General features: G+C 44.9%; 1 protein-coding gene across 2 annotated transcripts in view; it reads right to left on the bottom strand.

Moving 5' to 3' along the window:
* The window catches only part of TBC1D4 (TBC1 domain family member 4), a 193,856-nt gene extending 187,172 nt beyond the window's left edge, over positions 1–6,684 (bottom strand). The window contains exon 1 of one of the 2 annotated variants that reach the window (XM_014347449.4): positions 5,257–6,684. In XM_014347449.4, the coding sequence (XP_014202935.2) occupies positions 5,257–5,754 (498 nt within the window). In that variant the 5' untranslated portion in view covers positions 5,755–6,684. The remainder of the gene's footprint in view (positions 1–5,256) is intronic. The other variant, XM_063595792.1, reaches the window with a different exon arrangement.
* Positions 6,685–21,158: the final 14,474 nt, after the last annotated feature.

A 21,158-nucleotide genomic window follows, 5' to 3' on the forward strand; every position in this document is an offset into this window, starting at 1 on the left:
CCAGGCGGGCAGATCACTTGAGGTCAGGAGTTTGAGACCAGCCTGGCCAATATGGTGAAACCCCGTCTCTACTAAAAATACAAAAATTAGCTGGGCGTGGTGGTGCACTCCTGTAATCCCAGCTACTTGGGTGGCTGAGGCAGGAGAATCACTTGAACCTGAGAGGTGGAGGTTGCAGTGAGCTGAGATCGCGCCACTGCACTCCAGCCTGGGCGACAGTGCGAGACTCCACCTCAAAAAAATAAACAACAACAACAAAAAAACTTCATTTGTGTTTCTATACACCTTATACACATAGCCTCAAGGTAATTTTATACAATATGTTTAATAATTTTGTGTGTTTTGACTGTGATCTCATGAAATCAGGTGAAGAATTTTCCACGTGTAGTGTCATGTTGATGCTCAAAACGTTTCTGACGTTAAAACACTTTGGACTTCAGATTTTTAGGTTATCTGTATTCCCCTCAAAATGAACTGTTTATTCCACCTGCAGAATTTAAAAGTTTTGGCTGAAAGGCAAAGTTTTCATTCAACATTTGCATGGTCTTATGATGTCTGGCAGAATAATGTCTATATCAGGAAAAGGACAGACAAATCATTAAGCTAGAAGATGAAGAGCTTCTTAAAAATATTCCAGAGTCAAATATTATTTCTCCTCACATTCCACTTGAACTTTCAAGTCTGAGAAAGACTACAAAAATATCCAGGGGAACAGAAATGGTCATACAGCCAACCAAATGAACCAAATAACTTAGCACAGGGTTTCTAAAACTGTGGTCACGTGGCCAGTAGTTTGAGCATCACCAGAGAACTTGTTAAATCAGAAATTGAGGGTAGGGTCCAGTGGTCTCTTTTAAGAAGCCCTCTAGGTAATTCTGACACACACACTGAAGTTTGAGAATCTCTGGTTTCTGATAATCAAGCCCTGACACTGAACACCTTCAATTTTCAGCTTAGGGCTCCTATCATAATGTGCTCCATTGTGGCTGGGAGTCTCTGGGCTATGTTTGTGCCTTTCCCCCAGATATTGCAGTCAAGATTCTACCACAGAGCCAAGGCAAATTAACCTCCACTTCAGACTGCAAGGAGGAGAGAGAATAAAAAATGATTACAAAAAAGAGATAGATCTATCTGTCCACAGAACAAACTTCTTAGAAAGCACAGAGAGGTGAAATCTTCCAGGTTTCAATTTCTCTGGTATTCTTACTAGCATATTCTCAAAGCTACTAACCATCAACTTTGAAAAAGAACTGAAAAATGACCTTCTAAAAATATATTGACAAAAAAACTGGTTACGTGAATAAAGCTCAGATAGTAATACACGTTTTTAAGAGAACTGAGAGTTGGGAAAAAACTGGCATTAAATTCCTTTTTTTAATCTTAAGAACACAATTTGTAAAGTCTCTTTAAAATCATTCTTGCAAGCTCCAGTAAATAATACACAAAAACAACCAATAAACATTATAACAATCATGTTTTTACCTTTTAAATGATTGTTCATCCTATAATTATAAAATATAATGATGCTTCAAAACTCACAGGCAAATGTTAATTAAAAATTAACATAACAAAGTCTCATATTTTCAATAACAACTCCTGCTTTATTTTTTATTGTAGTAATGTATGTATAACATAAAATAACTTTTTAACAGAAAAATATGGGTAATGCCATACAGACTCTTTTTGCAAGTGGATAAATATTTACAGAGTATTAGTGACCTATCCTAGACCTTTGGGAGAGAATCAGATATTCTTGTTTCCCCCATCAGTTTAAGTCTATAATTCACTTCATGCCAATGGGATTAAGCCCTTTTCCCAGTTCAAATGTTCAAGTTTAGCTGAAATGTGCTAAGCCTGACATTCCTCCTGTATAAGACTACATAGGCTTGACTAGAGACAGATCTGCATTGGCATACATTTCACCCCCATCTCCATTTCTCTTTGCACCTTGGAGAAACAGTGGTGCATTGAGCCATTCTGGTTGAATGCTTCTCCTGACACACATCCTTAAATTGACTCTGACCCAAAGGGAGGTGTGGAGCCAAGAGGGAACACATCACTGTGGCAACTCCCCACAACAGACCCCCAAGCGATTAGTACAGCACTCCCAGCTCTAAGGTCAAATGTAGATCCAACTCCAATATGTGAGTAGATACTCTTGAAAACATTATCATTTTATATTAGTAACCACAATCCTCCAACTCGGTGGCTCTGCATGAACACAAACTTTGCCATGGTGACCATATATCCCGGTTTGTCCTGAACAGTCCAGGTTTATTACTCACAGTGCTTATATAATTATTAGTGGTGCCCCTTCTGACAATAAAATTGTCCCATATCAAACAATAAAGTATACGGTCATCCAACAGATAGGGCCATTGCATTAAAGGAATAGGCATGACAGACGAACCACAGACAAGTATGTTAGGGGATGTTTGCAGGTCTACTGCTCTAGGCTACGTTTGTAGACTTTGTAGACTCTGTTGAGGACTGAGGGAAACACTTAGGAGACTCTCTTAACAATGATCTTAAGTCCAAATAAATAATTCTCCACTTCAAATATAGAACTCAGAACAAAGCAAACAGCAGGTCTTCCTTCTGACTTCAAGGGTCCCTAGAACTATCCACAGCCAACTCTGCATGAAGCATACTGCTGGATGACAATATGTTGAACTGACCCCTTTAACAGGTCCAGCTGCAGAATCAACACTTCTGGGAATGTTTCTGCTAAATTCTTCAAAAAGGATGGTCCCAGCTTCCCCTACTATGACAGCCATATCAAATGAACCTGGATGCTCTAAAGGAAATACAGCAAACAGCACATAGTGTCAATGACTGCGCTTGTCCACTCAACAAATATTTATGCCAAAGATCAAAAGTGGCCGCTCATGGATCTCTAAAGCCATCTCTCAGATGTGTATTGTTTGGCCCAGATAGGATTCTTAAATGTTTACAATATTTGCCAGTACTTTAAAATGCGGGGTCATATATAAAAATTCAGATTTCCACTCTCTCTTGGGAAATGAGCAGCTCTAGCAATGCTAGACTTGCATCCTATTCATGCAATTTCCAAGTGGAGCTAAGTAGCACCTTGAGAAAGGCCACCCACTATCCAGTCCTCCATGGTCCTCACTCAACCCTCTTCTTTGTTATTTGAGTTTGTAACCACCGATTAATGGCTGGAGATGCTCTCTAGAGACGCTACATCTGGCCCTTCAAATTAATAATCCTCTGCCAGGGAATCTCTTGGTTAAGAGCAAATAGTAATTCATATCTTTAGATCAAACACTCATCTGGGAAAAGGCAATAAACAGGAAAGTTAGAGGTTTTCTTGAACTTTTATGAGAAAGTCATGACTACCACTGCTCCCACTGGACTAAAAGGGGGAAGTGAGCCTAAACATATTAATATTTATATAGTTCAGCCTCTAACGCTTAAATAGATAATGGAGGAAAATAAAGGAATGTTTATAATTGACTTCCTACCAATGAGACCAAGAGGAACTCAACAGCAGCTGTTGAGAACTAAAGGTGCCAGGACCATCAATGAGATTAGCAACAATGTGTCATGCATCAGATGTCGCTGGGGGGAAATAACTTTAACAGAAACCCCCAAGAGTCATGAAAAGTTCCTTAAAGTCCTGGAAAAATGCAACTGGCTCCTCTTTACCACCAGAACCAGAAAAATGTAATACAATAAAATGTAATAGCTTTCAGAAACTTTCCAATTTTAACATATGTGAAAGCTAAAAATAAGTTTTGAACAAATGTTCACAAAATGAAATTCATTAAATCGTGGTTAGGATCTTGAAATAATTTTAGTATGATATTTTGCCATAAACATAACTGTTATGCCATAAACATAACTTCACATTAGGAGTTCTGATTGTTGGGTGCCTGTAATGCCAGCTACTGGGGAGGCTGAGGCACGAGAATCACTTGAACCCGGAAGGTGGAGGTTGCAGTGAGCCGAGATCGCACCACTGCGCTCCAGCCTGGGCGACAGAGCGAGACTCCGTCTCAAAAAAAAAAAAAAAAAAAAAAACTATTTTTCAAAGTAACTGATGAAATCTAAGACAATGAACTATTATTTTCTTCAATTCAACTACAAGCCTTTTGTGAAAACTGTTGAACTAAGTCTTTCAATTACAGACAGAAGAATTGTGAAATAAAAAAAATTAAAGCCATATTTATAGGATGTTTTTCTCATCTGACTACGATTAATTTCCCAGTTACCAAAAGAAAGCCACATGGTGCAACCTGAGACTTTATTTATATTTAGACAACACTATTTTTCCAAAGAACCTAAAGTACTGTGCAAACAGTAAATAACCATTTTTAAAACAGCATTTTGGAAGCTTTTGATATGGGGGGAGAAAACTCATTACAAATTAAAGGGGAAAAACTCTGTTTTCAAAGACACAATCACTGCATAGTCAAGTTCTCCTCTCCCTGTTCCATAAGGACCATATCTGTTTTTAAGGAAGTAAAGTTTACTGTTTGGTAATTCGATTTAGAAGACTCTGGAAAAAAAATATTAAAAACAAAAGTGAAAAAAACATTTAAAAAATGATATTAGAAACCTGTTCTACTACACTGCCTCCAATAAGTGTGTTTAAAAACCGCAAAAAAAGGGCTTCTTTCCATTCAATATCCAAATGTAGAATCCTTCTTTGCAGACAATCTGACGATGTCTAGTAACTTTTCCCTAAGCCCCGCTCGGAAATTGCCTCCCAGACCGGAGACCTGCAGGTGCTGCTGCGAAGATGACGCGACCAGCCAAACCGGTTAAGGATTTGACTGCGACTGAGAACTAGTGAGGACCTCTAGGAACCCAACCTTCCGCGTTCATACACGCGCTCGCGCGCACACGCACACACACACACACACACGCGGCAAGCAAGCCATCTCCGGTCACACTCCAGACACCGCCGTCCTCCCGGGACGCGCGCTCCTCCACGCGTGCTCCTTGGACGCGCCAGCTCCCCTCCATCCCGGGACCGCTGTCCTTTTCCCTCCGGGTCCCTGCTGTAGCCGGCCGGCCGCTCCCGCCGCTCGCCCAGCCCCCGAACGCCTTCTCTCCCACTCCCAAGGTCCAGGGAAGGGGACCAGCCGGCGCTTGAGCGCGCCACGTGGAACGCGCGCGCCTGCAGCCAAACCTCAGTCGGTCCTTAAAGTGGGGTCCCCGCCCCTCCCGCCCTGCTCCCCGATCCCCCAAGGCCGAGCCCGCCCCCGCGCCTCCGAGCCCCTGTCTTGCCTGGCTGGGGTCTGTGGCGCGGAAAACGTGGCAGGCCATCTGCGACTCGGGGTCGTCGGGCTGCGCCTTGATCAGGTAGGCAAAGTAGGTGAGGTCGTGGCTGTTGTGGATGAAGCGCGAGATATGCTGCGCCTTGTGCTCGAAGATGAATACCGCCGGGTTGGGCTGCGTGGCCGACGGACTAGTGCCCCCCGAGGCCCCAGCGCCCGGCGCGGGGACGCAACGCAGGAAGGGCGCGCTGAGCACCAGGATCACCTCTCGGGCCGGCGGCGCCCCGCAGCCGCCCGCCTCGGGCTTCTGGCTGCGCCTGCGGATCTCGGCCATGAGCCAGGGCAGCATAGGCAGCGTGGTCCTGTGGTCCAGGCACGACCCCCCAACGTACCACAGCCGGAACCGCTTATCGCTTGGCTTCCCGGGGCCGGGCTGAGCTGAGACGCCCGGCTCGGGCTCCAGGGGGTGCGGGAACGGCTCATCCTGAATGCAGCTGGGCGGCTCCATAACTCTCGCCTCACCAGGGCACCGCGGAGGCCGGCCGGGCGCACCGCGCCCCCCACTCCCGCGCAGAAGGCGCCGCCGAAACTGTGCCAACTGCCGCACCGGGCTCCCGCGCCTGCCTGGGAGCGGCGCAACCCCGAACTCTGCGCTTCAGCAGCCCTGCCCCATGCAGCACTTCCACGGGCGCGGCTCGGAGGCTCCGGCGGCGGGCACCGAGGCAAGCGCCCGGCAGGCGAGGGCGGGTTAAATGGGCATCCTCCTCCTCGGGCTGGCGCCTCGGGCAGGACCTCCCCTTCCTCCGTCGCGGGTTTGCAGGGTCAGAGGACCACGCCGAGGGTCCCCGCGGCCGCCGGCTCCAGCGCTGCAGCCCCGCTGCGGCCGCCGCGCTCGCCTGGGGCAGACACTGGGTGGCTGGGCGGGGAATGGGGCTGTGGGCGGGAGGGGGTGACTTGGGGCGGAGCTGACTCCTACCAGGGTGACCGGCTGTCACCTGGAAGGTCGGGGCTGCAGGGCTGCGGCGCGGTCAGTCCTCAGGAAAGGCCTCCGGCAACTACTCCAGTGGAAAATAACAAAAACAAAACGTGGCCTCGCGGGGGCCGCTCCTCCTCCCGCCGCAGCTGCAGCCCAGCTCGCTGCTCCTCCTCCTGCCGTTCCCGTCCCTCCCTCGCTCCTTCCTTCCTTCCTTCCAGGCTGCTTCTTTAATCGGGCTGCTACTCCGCCTCCCGTCCGGCGGGCGGAGAGCGTCGCCTGCAAAAGCTTATCCGTGAAGCCGCCTCTCCGCCTCTTCGCCTCTTCCTTCGACCCCCGCCCTTGGGGCTGCAGCTCAGAGCCTGGCGCGGGCACTGCCCGGACCCACTTGGCCTCTCTTGAGTCGCCGCGATCTCCGTCTCCTCCTGGGCGTCTCTGCTGCCCCCTAGAGAGGGGGCCACTCGCAGTGGAGAACTGGGATTTTTTTTTTTTTAACAGTATTTGCTTGGTTTCAGTTCCTTCTAAAGCCTACACATTAATTTCTGAATTATCTTTCCTAATAATCTCAAAAAACGCTCGTGTTTTCAATCACAATATTATAAATTCCAGTTCCAAATTTCACTTTAAAACATAATATCGACAGCTTGAATCTTCCTAGTTATTAAAGCAGCCAACTTCTTAAAATATGGAAAAGTTATGTTTTATTTATGTTATATCCCCAGTTGAGAGCTAATGTAGAGATTTCTTGTTCTTTTATATATATGTGGTAATACATATTTCCAAAGAACTAAAAAAAAGTTTGGAATAATTTGATCATTGTAATTTTAAGACAGGTAGACAAGTATTCTCCCTTTTTACTCATACCGAATGATAATTAAGAATTGGGTAAGAAGTAAAGACAAAATAAATAAGAAAGACACAGAAGTTCCTGACTTTCTCCTAAGTGCTTACAAGAAGAATGAAAACTCGGGTTTCTTGGTTTTTAGTTTAATGAGTTCTCACTTTTTATAAAGCCCTGGGACCACTTTTTCCCTTCTATTTATTTAAGATCAATATAACCAACTGCCATTGTTCTTATGCTGAATTTCTGGTTGCACTCTGATGGCTCTCTTATTAGTAGGTATCTAAGTTCCAAGATGGAGACATTACTAATTGATTAGGTTAAGTCATTTGGTTGAACCACTTAAAAAACCTTTGTTCAAAAAGACCCATGTCTTCAAAGAAGCAATGAAAAGTTCTTGGAAGGACCCATGTCTTCAAAGAAGCAATGAAAAGTTCTTGGAAGGTAGACTGAGACCTTCTAGAACCTTCCCAGAAACTCTGTTACCCAGATCCCATTTCCTTAGGCTACATATCTGAGACATAAAAGAAAGGAACAAAGATATGGAGAAAGCATGGAAGTCTTGTAGACTCTACGAAATCAACCAGCTTGGGAGCTAGGATTGAATTAATAGCTCCAGCAGGCCAGTTACTACTGGCATAATAAAGTGAAGTAACAAAGAACACCCTTTCACTGATTGACAGAAAAACAGCATTGTCTTTTATTACATGACATGCTAAGTATGATTGCTTTCTGCTTGAGAATGCCCCTCATTCTTTCTATTGTTATGTTTTTTGTTTTTGTTTTTGTTTTTGTTTTTGTTTTCTGAGACGGAGTCTCGTTCTGTCGCCCAGGCTGGAGTGCAGTGGCACGATCTCGGTTCACTGAAACCTCCACCTCCCTGGTTCAAGCAATTCCCCTGCCTCAGCCTCCCAAGTAGCTGGGATTACAGGTGCACACCACCATGCTTGGCAATTTTTTTTGTATTTTTAGTAGAGACGGGGTGATCTCAGGCAGTCCGCCCAGCTCAGCCTCCCAAAATGCTGGGATTACAGGCATGAGCCACTGCACCCAGCCCTGTTAGGTTTATCTTACTGAATGCTACTGAGCATTTTTACTGTCTGATCCTCTCTGAATCCTCACACATGGGCAGATAGTCCTTTCCTGCCCTCCTTGAAGTTAGCCACAATCATATGACTTGTTTTGACAGTGAAATGTGAACAGAAGTGACTTGGGTAGAAGCATTTAATTGCCAGTAGTCGAGGCTCCTGCCCACTCTTCTCTCCAGTGGCCATCATGGAGACATGTCCAGGTAGAGGCGCCTTGTAACCAAAGCAGCCCCAAAGGCTGAGCCAACACACATCAGACAGCTGTCCTGTAGAATCTCCCAGGCCTACAGCAGACTCCTCAGGAGTAAGAAATAAACTTTTGTTCCACTAAGCCACTGAGATTGTAGATTGTTTTCTACTGTGTTATTAATCTCTCTTATCCTGCAAATAAAATTGTTATACTCTAGCATTAATATGTTTTATATAAATTGTTTTATAATCATTCATACATCTATTTTACTTAGTACACACATGAACTAGATGGTAAGCTATTAGTTTCTTACCACCATTGTATCACTTGCAGAGCTTTACAAAATTACATGCGCATGAAAAGTTCCCAGTTATATATTTGATCACTTAAATTTAGAAAACAGTAAGAGGGCCAGGCTTGGTGGCTCCACATCTGTAATTACAGCACTTTGGGAGGCCTAGGCAGGCAGATCACTTGAAGTCAGTAGTTAGAGACCAGCCTGGCCAACATGGTGAAATCCCGTCTCTACTAAAAATACAAAAAAGTAGCCAGGCGTGGTGGCGGGTGCCTGTAGTTCCAGCTACTCAGGAGGTCCAGGCAGGAGAATCACTTAAACCCAGGAGGCGGAGGTTGCAGTGAGCCAAGATAGCGTCACTGTACTCCAGCCTGGGAAACAGAGCCAGATTCCATCGAGAGGGGAAGAGAGAGAGAGAGATAGACTTCCTAAAGCGCAAAGCTCTACTCTTTCTGCCTATTTTATTTTTGCTCCTCATTCCCCTACTCTCACTTCCACACAGTCTCCCTGTTCCCATAGTACATGTTCATGTTTTTATGGGGCTTCACCAGCTCCTTCCTCTCCCCAACTGCCTTTTCTTCCCACTGCCCCACAACTTGCATTTCCTCATCCTTCACTATTTCAAGACCCATTCTTCAAGACCCAACTCAAGAGTCATCTCTTCTGTGAAGATCTTTCTTTCTTTGCCAGCCAGAGCTAATGGCCTTCTCTCCTTTGCCCCCTTTTCTATGCATTTCACTATTATAACTCTTATCATTCTTTAGAATTTTGGGGTGATTTGTCTGCATTCCCACCACAACAAAAGCATCTTGAGAGAAGGGATTATTTTTCCCCCACGTGTGAGTCAGTAGTTCCTCTGAAGGGATTATTTGTTTGTCTCATACTTTCCTCCAGTAAAAACCACAGTAGCTGACACTAGGTAGGTGATAAATACTGAATGAATGAGTGGAGTTGAATAAATAGCAGATTAGAATTTAAGAAGCTAAAGAGGGATGTTTTGATATCATAGAGGAGATATGCCAAATGATTTAATTAGCTAATTTCAGGTTAACCTACTAAATATATCCATCAACTAATTATAAAGTACTAAAAAATAACAGAACGCCTCCCAAAAATTGTAGTGGAGTTCTAGCTGGGGATGACACACAGAACCCAAGCATTTGTGATTAACAGAATGTCAAGATATTCACAGGGTTTTTCCTCATTGTTCCCTGTGACCTTCCTTCAGCCCAGGCAGCCAGGGCATTCCATCTTCCCACTTCAGGGAAAGGATGACACAGCATAACACAGAGAACAAAAGAGTTCATTCTTAGCTTTCAGGCGAAAAAAACCCAAGGACCTGGCAAGGCAGGCAAAAGATTTAAAATATATTATATGCTCCAAGAGTCAGTTTCTCTTGCTCTAGACACTAAGAAAATTTCCCCAAACTTGGGAGATAGAGGAGAAGAATGGGAATAAGAGGGTTTAGGTCTTGTGGATCTCTAGGGGGGGACCTAGGCTCTGTCTCTTCTGGTTAAGTCAGTGGAGGGGGGCATAGTTCTCCAGAGCAGAAGCTGTGCTGCTCTTTCCCAAGGGTAGCCCAGGAAACCTGCAAGACCTCAGTGTTTCTCCCATGCCCATCATAGAGAGGAAGCAGAAGAAGGGGAGGGGGCATCTAGGCAGCAGACCTTAAACAGCCTCTGGAAATGCCCTGCATGCAAAGGGAGCACTGGATATATCCTCATGTAGCCAAGGAAGAGCACAGAGACAAACCAGAGTCAGTGAACTGAAAAGCCCTTGTGGTCAGGACAAGGAGGACAAGGCAGTGACTATGTTCGCTGATGCACTGGCTACACCTACCAGGACATACAGCAAAGGCTCAGACTGATAGCCCTACAGGAGGTCTAGAAATCATCTCATCCAGCCTACTAGCCTAAAGCTAGAAGACAGAAACCTCCAAAAGGAAATTCTACCCACCCCCCACCCCACCAAAAAAAAAGGTGGTTTTGGGCAGAGACAAAAGATGGCATAGAATACAGAGTATAATTAAATTCCTAGCTACTATGAATGATTGGTTTGATTCAGAAGGGCTTTGCATCAACCCACAGACCAAATACAGGAAAATACTAGATACATTTTTTAAAAGAACTTAAGCAACTATGAAAACTAGAAGGAAACATTTCTAGATGCCAGAAATGAAGAGTTAGGCAAAAACCACAATGGTCAGTGGCAGCGGAAGCCAACAGCTTCTGAGGCTATCAGATCTAGAAATACGGGTGGGTAGCTGGGACCATATTTTCACAGTCATGCAATATTATAGATGAGTCTAATAGAACTTAGGACCTGGAACTGAGCTCCCTGATTAGAGACAAAAGCTGCTGACTGGCAAGCTGTCTCATCTATAAAAACAGAGTGGAAAACGTTCATCAGCCATTATGGGAAAGCAGTGAAGAGTCTGGCAGAGCCCAAATTAACTTTATGTGCATCATGGGAGAAACTGAAGTTAAGAAAATAATAAAAACAGATTTGAACTAGTGAAAATGGAAAATCTCCCTGGGGATCATGAACCAGTCTCCAGAGGACCCAGTCCTTCTTCATATCTGAGTTTTGTGTTCCTCTCTGTTGGCCCCATTTTTAGTTAATAAAGTAGGCTGGACTAGAAAGGTTGATCTCGGTTCAAATATTGGCAAGGATGTTAACTGGGAATTTATTGACATTGTTTTCCCTTTGACCACTAAGCCAGCAAAGAAACCCTGCAAGGTCAGTATTACACACATCAGTGTCTCTCAAATTGGATGTTCTTAGTAGCCTGTCTGTAGTGAGGAATCAGGCAGGTCAGAGATTCTCGGAATCTTAAGGGACCATTCTATTACCATTAGAAGAAATTCTTACTGCTCCACAATTAGAAACAAGCACATTCTAATTTTTATGTGTGTCTTAACAGGTATCCATCAGGATTGGCCATAAACCTACCACAATCAGGCTCTTTCCTCTCTCCTTGAGGTTGCAAAAGCTTATACAAGCTCCAAATTAATGTTCTTACAGCTCCACTCACAGCAGAAAAGTGAACACTTCCATCCTGATTGCCCAGGAAAAAGTTTCAATTTAGTTTTGAATGGGTTTGGTTGGCTCAGCTTAATTAAATGTCCTTTCCTGGAGAAATCATGGTACCAAGAATATTCAGTATTCTGGTTGGCCAAGCCTGGGTCTTATGGCCACCTATGGAGATAGCTTCAGGGTAAGTTCTAACTATGTTCAATAAAAAGAAAATTCCTTATGTTATTTTATATTATTCAGTAGAGCAAAACATGCTGATTCTGTAGAAGTAGAGAGTAGAGGCCAGGCATGGTGGCTCACGCCTGTTATCCTAGCACTTTGGGAGACCAAAGCGGGCAGATCACTTGAAGTCAGGAGTTTGAGACCAGCCTGGCCAATGTGGCAAAACCCTGTCTCTACTAAAAATGCAAAAATTAGCCTGGCATGGTGGCATGCACCTGTAATCCCTGCTACTCAGGAGGCTGAAGCAGGAGAATTGCTTGAGCCTGGGAGGTGGAGGTTGCAGTGAGCTGAGATCACACCACTGTACTCCAGCCTGGGCAAAATAGTAAGACTCCATCTCAAAAAAAAAAAAAAATGTACAGAGTAGAAAGGTGGTTACCAGGGGCTGGAGAAGCGGGGTTTGGGGGTGATATTGGTCAAAAGTAACAAAGTTTTAGTGAGATAAATTCAAGAAATCTATTGTACAATATATTGATTATAGTTATAATGATATATTGTAGTCTTGAAAAATGCTAAGAGTAGATTTTAAGTGTTCTCACCACAAAATAGTAACTGTATGAGGTAATGTGTATATGAATTAGCTCAATTTAGCCATTCCACAATGTATATATATTTCAAAACGCCATGTTCAACATGATAAATATATTACAGTTTTATCTGTCATTTTTTTAAAAAAAGAAGAAAGACTGCTTGTGCTTGCTACATAAAAGAAGAAGAAAAGAAAGGAAATAATAAAGAGAACTCCAAAAATCAGGAAAATCGAGAATTGGGAAAACAGTAGAAAAAAACAGCAAATCATCAATATCTTTTCATGTTTATTGATCATCTAGATTTCTTCTTGAAGGATTTGATGCTCCTATCTTTTGCCTGCTTTTAAAACTGGGGTCAAATGATAGAATCTCCCTATATTAGGGATAGCAGCATTTTATCCAACATATGTTTCATATATTTTTCTGAGTTTATCATTATTTTTTGTGGATACAAAAAAGAAAGAATACAGATTTTTTTTCTCCAAGCACTCATGAAATATTCAGAAAAATTAACCACATCTTGTCTTTTGACATTGTTTAAGATGTCTTAAGGCCAGGCGTGGTGGCTCATGCATGTAATCCCAGCACTTTGGGAGGCCGAGGCAGGTGGATCACGAGGTCAGAAGATCGAGACCATCCTAACTAACATGGTGAAACCCCATCTCTACTGAAAAAAAAAAATACAAAACATACAAAAAATTAGCTGGGCATGGTGGCGTGCACCTGTAGTCCCAGCTACTTGGGAGGCTGAGGCAGGAGAATCGCTTGAACCTGGGAGGCAGAGGTTGCAGTGAGCCAAGACTGCGCCACTGCACTCCAGCCTGGGCAACAGGGCAAGACTCTGTCTCAAAAAAAAAAAAAAAAAAAAAAAACACAAAGATGTCTTGACAAAAAAATTAGGTAATTATTCATTTAATTCAGCCTACACCCCCAAACGGGTACTACTTACTAATGTTCCTGACAGACAAATAAATGGCAAGAAATCTGAAAATGCCATTGTTTTTACATGAGGAAATTGAAGTACAAAATAAGTGGATAAAGAAAGTAACATTGGTCAGGGGTAGGGGCTCACGCCTGTATTCCCAGCACGTTGGGAGGCCGAGATGGGTAGCTGGCTTGAGCTCAGGAGTTACAGACCAGCCTGGGCAACGTGGCGAAACCCTGTCTCTACTAAAAAATACACAAATTAGCTGGGCGTGGTGGCATGTGCCTGCAGTCCCAGCTACTTGAGAGACTGAGGTGGGAGGATGGCTTGAGCCCAGGAGGCGGAGGTTGCAGTGAGCCGAGATCATGCCACCGCACTCCAGACTGGGTGACAGAGCCAGATCATCTCAAAAGAGAAAAAAAAAAAAAAGGAACATTGCAGAGAATGAATGGAATACAGGACTGATTGCTAATCAAATATACAATGCTTGGCACAGAGACAGTGATTAATAAGTGCCTGGTCAATGAATTCATTTAGAGCTCTCTTGAACGTCAAATAACAGATCAGTTAGTTTCAGAAGTTAAACATTTCTACAGAGGAAGCGATTATTTTTTCCCACTATAGGCTGGTGTGATTTTACCAATACCCATTTTTATCTTACTGCATAATTCAGAAGTCTGTGTGGTTGACATTTACGTTCTTGAGCAGTCTGAAAACTCTATTGTCACAAAACCTATTTGAGGTGTAAAGGGAAACAGAAAGTTAAAACAAACATTTATTTATTGCATGCTTTCAGGCTAGAGTTCCACACCAGCCAAGCATGTGAGATAAACCACAAGTTGTGAAATACTGTTTATTTGTATGAGGGTACTAATGTGGAGTGACTAAACATTTCCCTCACTATACACTTTACCATTGAGTGAAACCTCACATTTATGCTGTTCAGAATTATGTGGACTTATATTGATATTATTGACTGTTTTCTCTTTAACCTAATAAAAACCTTTATAACTAAAAGCAGGATTAATGCCACAGTAAAATCTTCCCCCCATAAGAATACTTCTTGTTTAATTGCTATTTCTTTTTTTTTTTTTTTTCTTTTTTATTGATCATTCTTGGGTGTTTCTCGCAGAGGGGGATTTGGCAGGGTCACAGGACAATAGTGGAGGGAAGGTCAGCAGATAAACAAGTGAACAAAGTTCTCTGGTTTTCCTAGGCAGAGGACCCTGCGGCCTTCCGCAGTGTTTGTGTCCCTGGGTACTTGAGATTAGGGAGTGGTGATGACTCTTAACGAACATGCTGCCTTCAAGCATCTGTTTAACAAAGCACATCTTGCACCGCCCTTAATCCATTCAACCCTGAGTGGATACAGCACATGTTTCAGAGAGCACAGGGTTGGGGGTAAGGTCACAGATCAACAGGATCCCAAGGCAGAAGAATTTTTCTTAGTACAGAACAAAATGAAAAGTCTCCCATGTCCACCTCTTTCTACATAGACACGGCAACCATCTGATTTCTCAATCTTTTCCCCACCCTTCCCCCTTTTCTATTCCACAAAACCGCCATTGTCTTCATGGCCCGCTCTCAATGAGCTGTTGAGCACACCTCCCAGATGGGGTGGTGGCCGGGCAGAGGAGCTCCTCACTTCCCAGTAGGGGCGGCCGGGCAGAAGCGCCCCTCACCTCCCGGACGGGGCGGCTGGCCAGGCGGGGGGCTGACCCCCCCCACCTCCCTCCCGGATGGGGCGGCTGGCCGGGCGGGGGGCTGACCCCGCCACCTCCCTCCCGGACGGGGCGGCTGGCCGGGCGGGGGGCTGACCCCCCCACCTCCCTCCCAGACAGAGCGGCTGGCCGGGCAGAGGGGCTCCTCACTTCCCAGTAGGGGCGGCCGGGCAGAGGCGCCCCCCACCTCCTGGACAGGGCAGCTGGCCAGGCGGGGGGCTGACCCCCCCCACCTCCCTCCCGGATGGGGCGGCTGGCCGGGCGGGGGGCTGACCCCCCCACCTCCCTCCCAGACAGAGCGGCTGGCCGGGCAGAGGGGCTCCTCACTTCCCAGTAGGGGCGGCCGGGCAGAGGCGCCCCCCACCTCCTGGACAGGGCGGCTGGCCGGGCGGGGGGCTGACCCCCCCACCTCCCTCCCGGACGGGGCGGCTGGCCAGGCAGAGGAGCTCCTCACTTCCCAGTAGGGGCGGCCGGGCAGAGGCACCCCTCGCCTCCCGGACGGGGCGGCTGGCCAGGTGGGAGGCTGACCCCCCCACCTCCCTCCTGGACAAGGCGGCTGGCCGGGCAGAGGGGCTCCTCACTTCCCAGTAGGGGCGGCCGGGCAGAGGCGCCCCTCACCTCCCGGACGGGGCGGCTGGCCGGGCGGGGGGCTGACCCCCCCACCTCCCTCCCGGACGAGGAGGGAGGATGCTCCTCACTTCTCAGACGGGGTGGCTGCCAGGCGGAGGGGCTCCTCACTTCTCAGACGGGGCGGTTGCCAGGCAGAGGGTCTCCTCACTTCTCAGACAGGGCGGCCGGGCAGAGACGCTCCTCACATCCCGGATGGGGCGGCAGGGCAGAGGTGCTCCCCACATCTCAGATGATGGGCGGCCGGGCAGAGACGCTCCTCACTTCCCAGATGTGATGGCGGCCAGGAAGAGGCGCTCCTCACTTCCTAGATGGGATGGCGGCCGGGCAGAGACGCTCCTCACTTTCCAGACTGGGCAGCCAGGCAGAGGGGCTCCTCACATCCCAGACGATGGGCGGTCAGGCGGAGACGCTCCTCACTTCCCAGACGGGGTGGCTGCCAGGCAGAGGCTGCAATCTCGGCACTTAGGGAGGCCAAGGCAGGCGGCTGGGAGGTGGTTGTAGCGAGCCGAGATCACGCCACTGCACTCCAGCCTGGGCGCCATTGAGCACTGAGTTAACGAGACTCCGTCTGCAATCCCGGCACCTCGGGAGGCCGAGGCTGGCGGATCACTCGCGGTTAAGAGCTGGAGACCAGCCCAGCCGACACATCGAAACCCCGTCTCCACCAAAAAAATACGAAAACCAGTCAGGCGTGGCGGCGCGCGCCTGCAATCGCAGGCACTCAGCAGGCTGAGGCAGGAGAATCGGGCAGGGAGGTTGCAGTGAGCCGAGATGGCAGCAGTACCGTCCAGCTTCGGCTCGGCATCAGAGGGAGACCGTGGAAAGAGGGGAGAGGGGAGAGGGGAGAGGGGAGAGGGGAGAGGGGAGGGGGGGAGGGGAGAGGGGAGAGGGAGCTCTATCTACCACACAGTCTTGGGTGCAAAGTCCTGATTCTTTAATTGCTATTTCTAATGGGCTCTAAAAAAAAAACATAAAAATAAATCTATCTTAAATTTGTCATGGATGAATTATTCCAAGTCTTTATTGCTGTTTTTAAAATATGTCATTCAAGCTATTAATAATAGAAATTAAAATGAACATGCATAGATGTAGTACTTTTTGAATCAGGCATTGTTTTCTTTTTCTGTCTTTCTTTCTTTCTTTTTTCTCTGAGACAGGGTCTCCCTCTGTTGCCCAGGCTGGAGCGCAGTGGCACGATCTTGGCTCAGTGCAATCTCTGCCTCCCAGGTTCAAAGGATTCTCCTGCCTCAGGCTCCCGAGTCGCTGGGATTACAGGCACCCACCACCACACCCCGCTAATTTTTGTACTTTTAGTAGAGATGGGGTTTCGCCATGTCGGCCAGGCTGGTCTCAAACTCCTGACCTCAAGTGATCCACCCGCCTCAACCTCCCAAAGCGCTGGGGTTACAGGCATGAGCCACCATACCCAGCTCAGTCATTGTTTTCAGTAGGTAATATATGCAGATGGTATACTATTCAGAAGTTACAAAAAATATGTATAGCAAAAAATGTAAGTCTCCTTTCCACTTCTTTCCCCAGCTACCCATTTTTTTAGAAGCAGTTTATGTTACAAGTTTGTTCTGTTTGGATGCAAACATGAAAAAATAGTAATAATCACCATTTGAGTTTTTTTTACTCTGTACCAAACATTCTGACAATAATCGTGTAAGTACTACTATTATCCTTATTTTACAGATGAGAAGACTGAGTCATACAGACATTAAGAATCTTTTTTAGGAATTACATTTCGTAGATGGGTCGATTTTGCTTCAAATAAGAGCCACTATTCGTGTGTATACAGGTTGTACTCTAATAGGTACAATACTAAAGAGGATAGTTAAGAGGAGACTAGCTGAACTAGAGTACTCATTACTAAGGTAATACAGATTAGATAAAACTAAGCAATGACACCTTTAAAAGGTCTCTAGGAATGAAGAATCACCGTATTTATTTATTTATTTATTTACTTATTAAGTAATATTTATTGAATACCTACTATGGTCCAGGGACTGGAAACATCCTTGCCATTCTCATGGAGCTTGTCCAGTAAGAGACACAGACAAGTGAAAGGCAGCTACAACATTATACAGTGTATAGAACTGGGATGGCGCCATAACAACATTCTACAATATGTGACATTGATTCCAAGATTATGTGGCAGATGGAAAGGAAACTGTTAGTGGAGGCTGGAAAAAAGAGCAAGAAAACTATTGCAGGCGACTGGAAAAAGTCATGAAGACACTGCTATAGAAGCAGAAAAACCCCATGTCATGGAGTGGTATAAGAATCACCTGCAGGAACTGGAAAAATAGTTCACTCAATAACTTGATGGACTTTTGGATTTGAGTGAGAGTATTTCCAAGCAGAAGATTGAGAGTGTCAGCTGGTTTATACTGGCTGTGTATAGTAAGGCACTTTAAGAAAGAGATGGACTCGTTAAACACCTGACCAATTTGCTAGCTGAATTTAGAGAATTATAAAGGTTTAAAATTTGTCCGTCTGGAAAATAAACTATCTCTTATTCTCAACTTCTCAAGCAAATAAAAGATACTCAAAATTTAAAAAATAGCTTAAGGATAAAGATCAAATCAAAGTATGGCTGTAAGACACATTTTAAAGTTTCTAGAGAATTAAGTTGGTGCTTCCATTGCTGAACCAAATGACTTCCTGAAAGCTTAAAGATGTAGTCGCATGGAAGCCTAATCTCAAACTTGCAGTAAGTAAACCTAAAGAAGAAAAGCCTGTCTTGAAACTAATAGTGGGTTTGGCTTCTGGAGCATGGAGTGAACTCTAGTCTGATATACAGAAAGCCCCCCAGATTCTTAAAGGAATTGAGTCAGCAAAAGTATGGCCACCCGGGACTAACAAAGACCATGAATATTCAGATTGTAAAGAGATTTCTGGGCCAGAGAAGGTGACTCACACTTGTAATTCTAGCACTTTGGGAGGCCAAGGTGGGAGGATCGCTTGAGGCCTGGAGTATGAGACCAGCCTGAGCAACATAGCGAGACTGCTATCTGTACAAAAATAAAAAAAACATTCAGGTGTAGTGGCACCCGCCTGCAGTACTACCTACTTTGGAGGCTGAAACAAGAGGACTGCTGGAGCCCAGAAGTTTGAGGCTGTGGTGAGTCACGATCATGTGACTGCACTCAGCTTGCGCAACAGAGCAAGATCCTGTCTCTAAAAACTTTTTTACAAAAGACATTTCTGAGCTCCTAACTTTATACAGACAGGGAGCAGTCTGAGAAAGTTGCTTAAAAGGCATAGAAGAATTAGGCATTGCATTGGAATTTTTAGTATCTGTGGAATATCAGAGCAAAGAAATCAGAGGAGTTGAACATGTAGTTCTGAAATTTAGAAGATAGATCTGGGCTAGAGATACAAATTGAGAGCTATTAACATGTAGTGAAAATACAAAATTAAAATTCCAAACTTTCAGCCTTGGTTGAAATGTAGGTGAAATCTTGGGACCCCCCCCCATATCATGGTGTTATTTAATGAGAATCCTTAATAGAAGCAGAAAATTGTTGGCACAAGTGCTTTTGAGAATGCAAAGCACTGGGCTAGTTTTCAAAATTGTTAAATCAGTCAGGTTCTCAGAAGGAAAAAAATTTACCCTAAGTGAGTTAAAATTAAGACTTTAATGAAATAACTCTTAACAAAGGTATGGGCAGAACTGATGAGACAAACAGGGAATATTGAGGTGCTGGGAGACTTACAACAGTGGGAAACCATTATTGGCCCTAGGACTAAAAAGCCAAGAGTAGGAAACCTTGTTGGAACCCAGTGGGAGTCACTGCCCCACAGAACCTGTAGTTGGGAAAGGTCACAGCTAATGCCAGTGATACAGCACTGAACAGGAAGGGGACAGAGGAGGCATGCCCTGACCTATGCTCTTGTTTTCCATCTCCTCCTGGTATCCCTCCAGCATACAGTCCTCAGAGGACACTGTCCCAGGGCATAAGGCAAGGGAGAAAAGGGCAGAGAAGCTATCTGGATGAGCAAATGGAGAATAATTAGTATAGGTTTTAAGGTAAAGGGGATTTAGTAGTATTTGCAAATCAGATACCATAAATGCATAAATAATACTTAGTACTAACTAGATGGGGAGAAGGCTATGTTCAATTTATATATACCAGTTCTGTGTCTTATTAATTTAAATATGAAATACTGGGCAAGGTGCAGTGGCTCATCCGTGTAATCCCATCACTTTGGGAGGCCGAGGCGGGTGGATCACTTGAGGTCAGGAGTTCGAGACCAGCCTGGCCAACATGGCTAAACCCCATCTCTTCTAAAAATACAAAAATTAGCCAGGTGTGGTGGTGGGCACCTGTAATCCCAGCTACTCGGGAGGCTGAGGCACGAGAATCGAGAGATAATGTAAAGTTTGTTTTTCATGTTTGTTATGATTATGTATTTATGCAGGATGTCAATGTTACAAAAAATTGTATCTGTTAGAATCTTTGCTGTAGGAATGGACTTTACCCATCTAAATTGTAATGTACATCCAGCATTGTGATGACAAAGACACTAACTATAAACTTAGTAACTTTGTTCCTTCACTCCACTAATATTTAATTGGTATGAAATAGATTATTAATCAGAGTTCATAGTATATTTTGCTTTGGCTTTGTCCCTGTAGACCTATTTAAACAAGACAATCTTTGCAATTCCAACAACTTCATTTCTAAATACAATACCAAGCATGTCCCTTATATGATAATTACAGTATTAGGAACTGATGGCATCAACCAGAAAGAGTGCTAACAATGAAGGAAAGAGTGCGTAGGAAACCCCAAGGAACACCAATACTTAGAGAAACACAGACAAAAATGCAGCTTGCCAAAACAACTGAGCTAGATGAACCAGAAACATAGGAGTAATGTGGCGTCATAAAAACCAAGTGAAAAAAAGAAGTGGTCCACATTTTAAAATGCTGCATCCAGATCAAGATCAAGTAAGATGAAGACCAAAATGGTTCCATTCAATTTAGTCACACGTAGGTTGTTGGTGACCACAGTGAAAGCAAATTCAGTGAGAACAATGGGAGCAAAAGATAGACTACTGTGGGCTGTAAAATGACTGAGAGATGGTGACATGAAAATACTAAGCATACATAAAGTTTTAGAGATGCTTGGCTTTAAAGAAAAGAAGAAAGATAAGCCAACAGCTGAAGAAGGGTTAAGGGTGGAAGGTGGAATTTTTTTTGTGTTTTGGTTTTGTTGGTTTTTAACTGAGAGATAGCATCAGGCATGGTTAAGTGCTAAGGAACCAGTGAAGGGAGATGAGCTGAATCTACAAAAGAGAAAGGGATTAGTCACTCAGTGGAGCATGGTCCCTATGAAAAGGAGATGCTTAATAAGTAATATTAAATAAATGAGTGGATTTCTTGAGAAGGCAAGAAGGCATTCACTCCAGAAACCAGGTAAAGGAATTATCTATAGACCAGAGGCAGGGT

The sequence above is a fragment of the Pan paniscus genome, chromosome 14, assembly GCF_029289425.2.
Source record: "Pan paniscus chromosome 14, NHGRI_mPanPan1-v2.0_pri, whole genome shotgun sequence".
NCBI classification, from domain to species: Eukaryota; Metazoa; Chordata; class Mammalia; order Primates; family Hominidae; genus Pan; species Pan paniscus.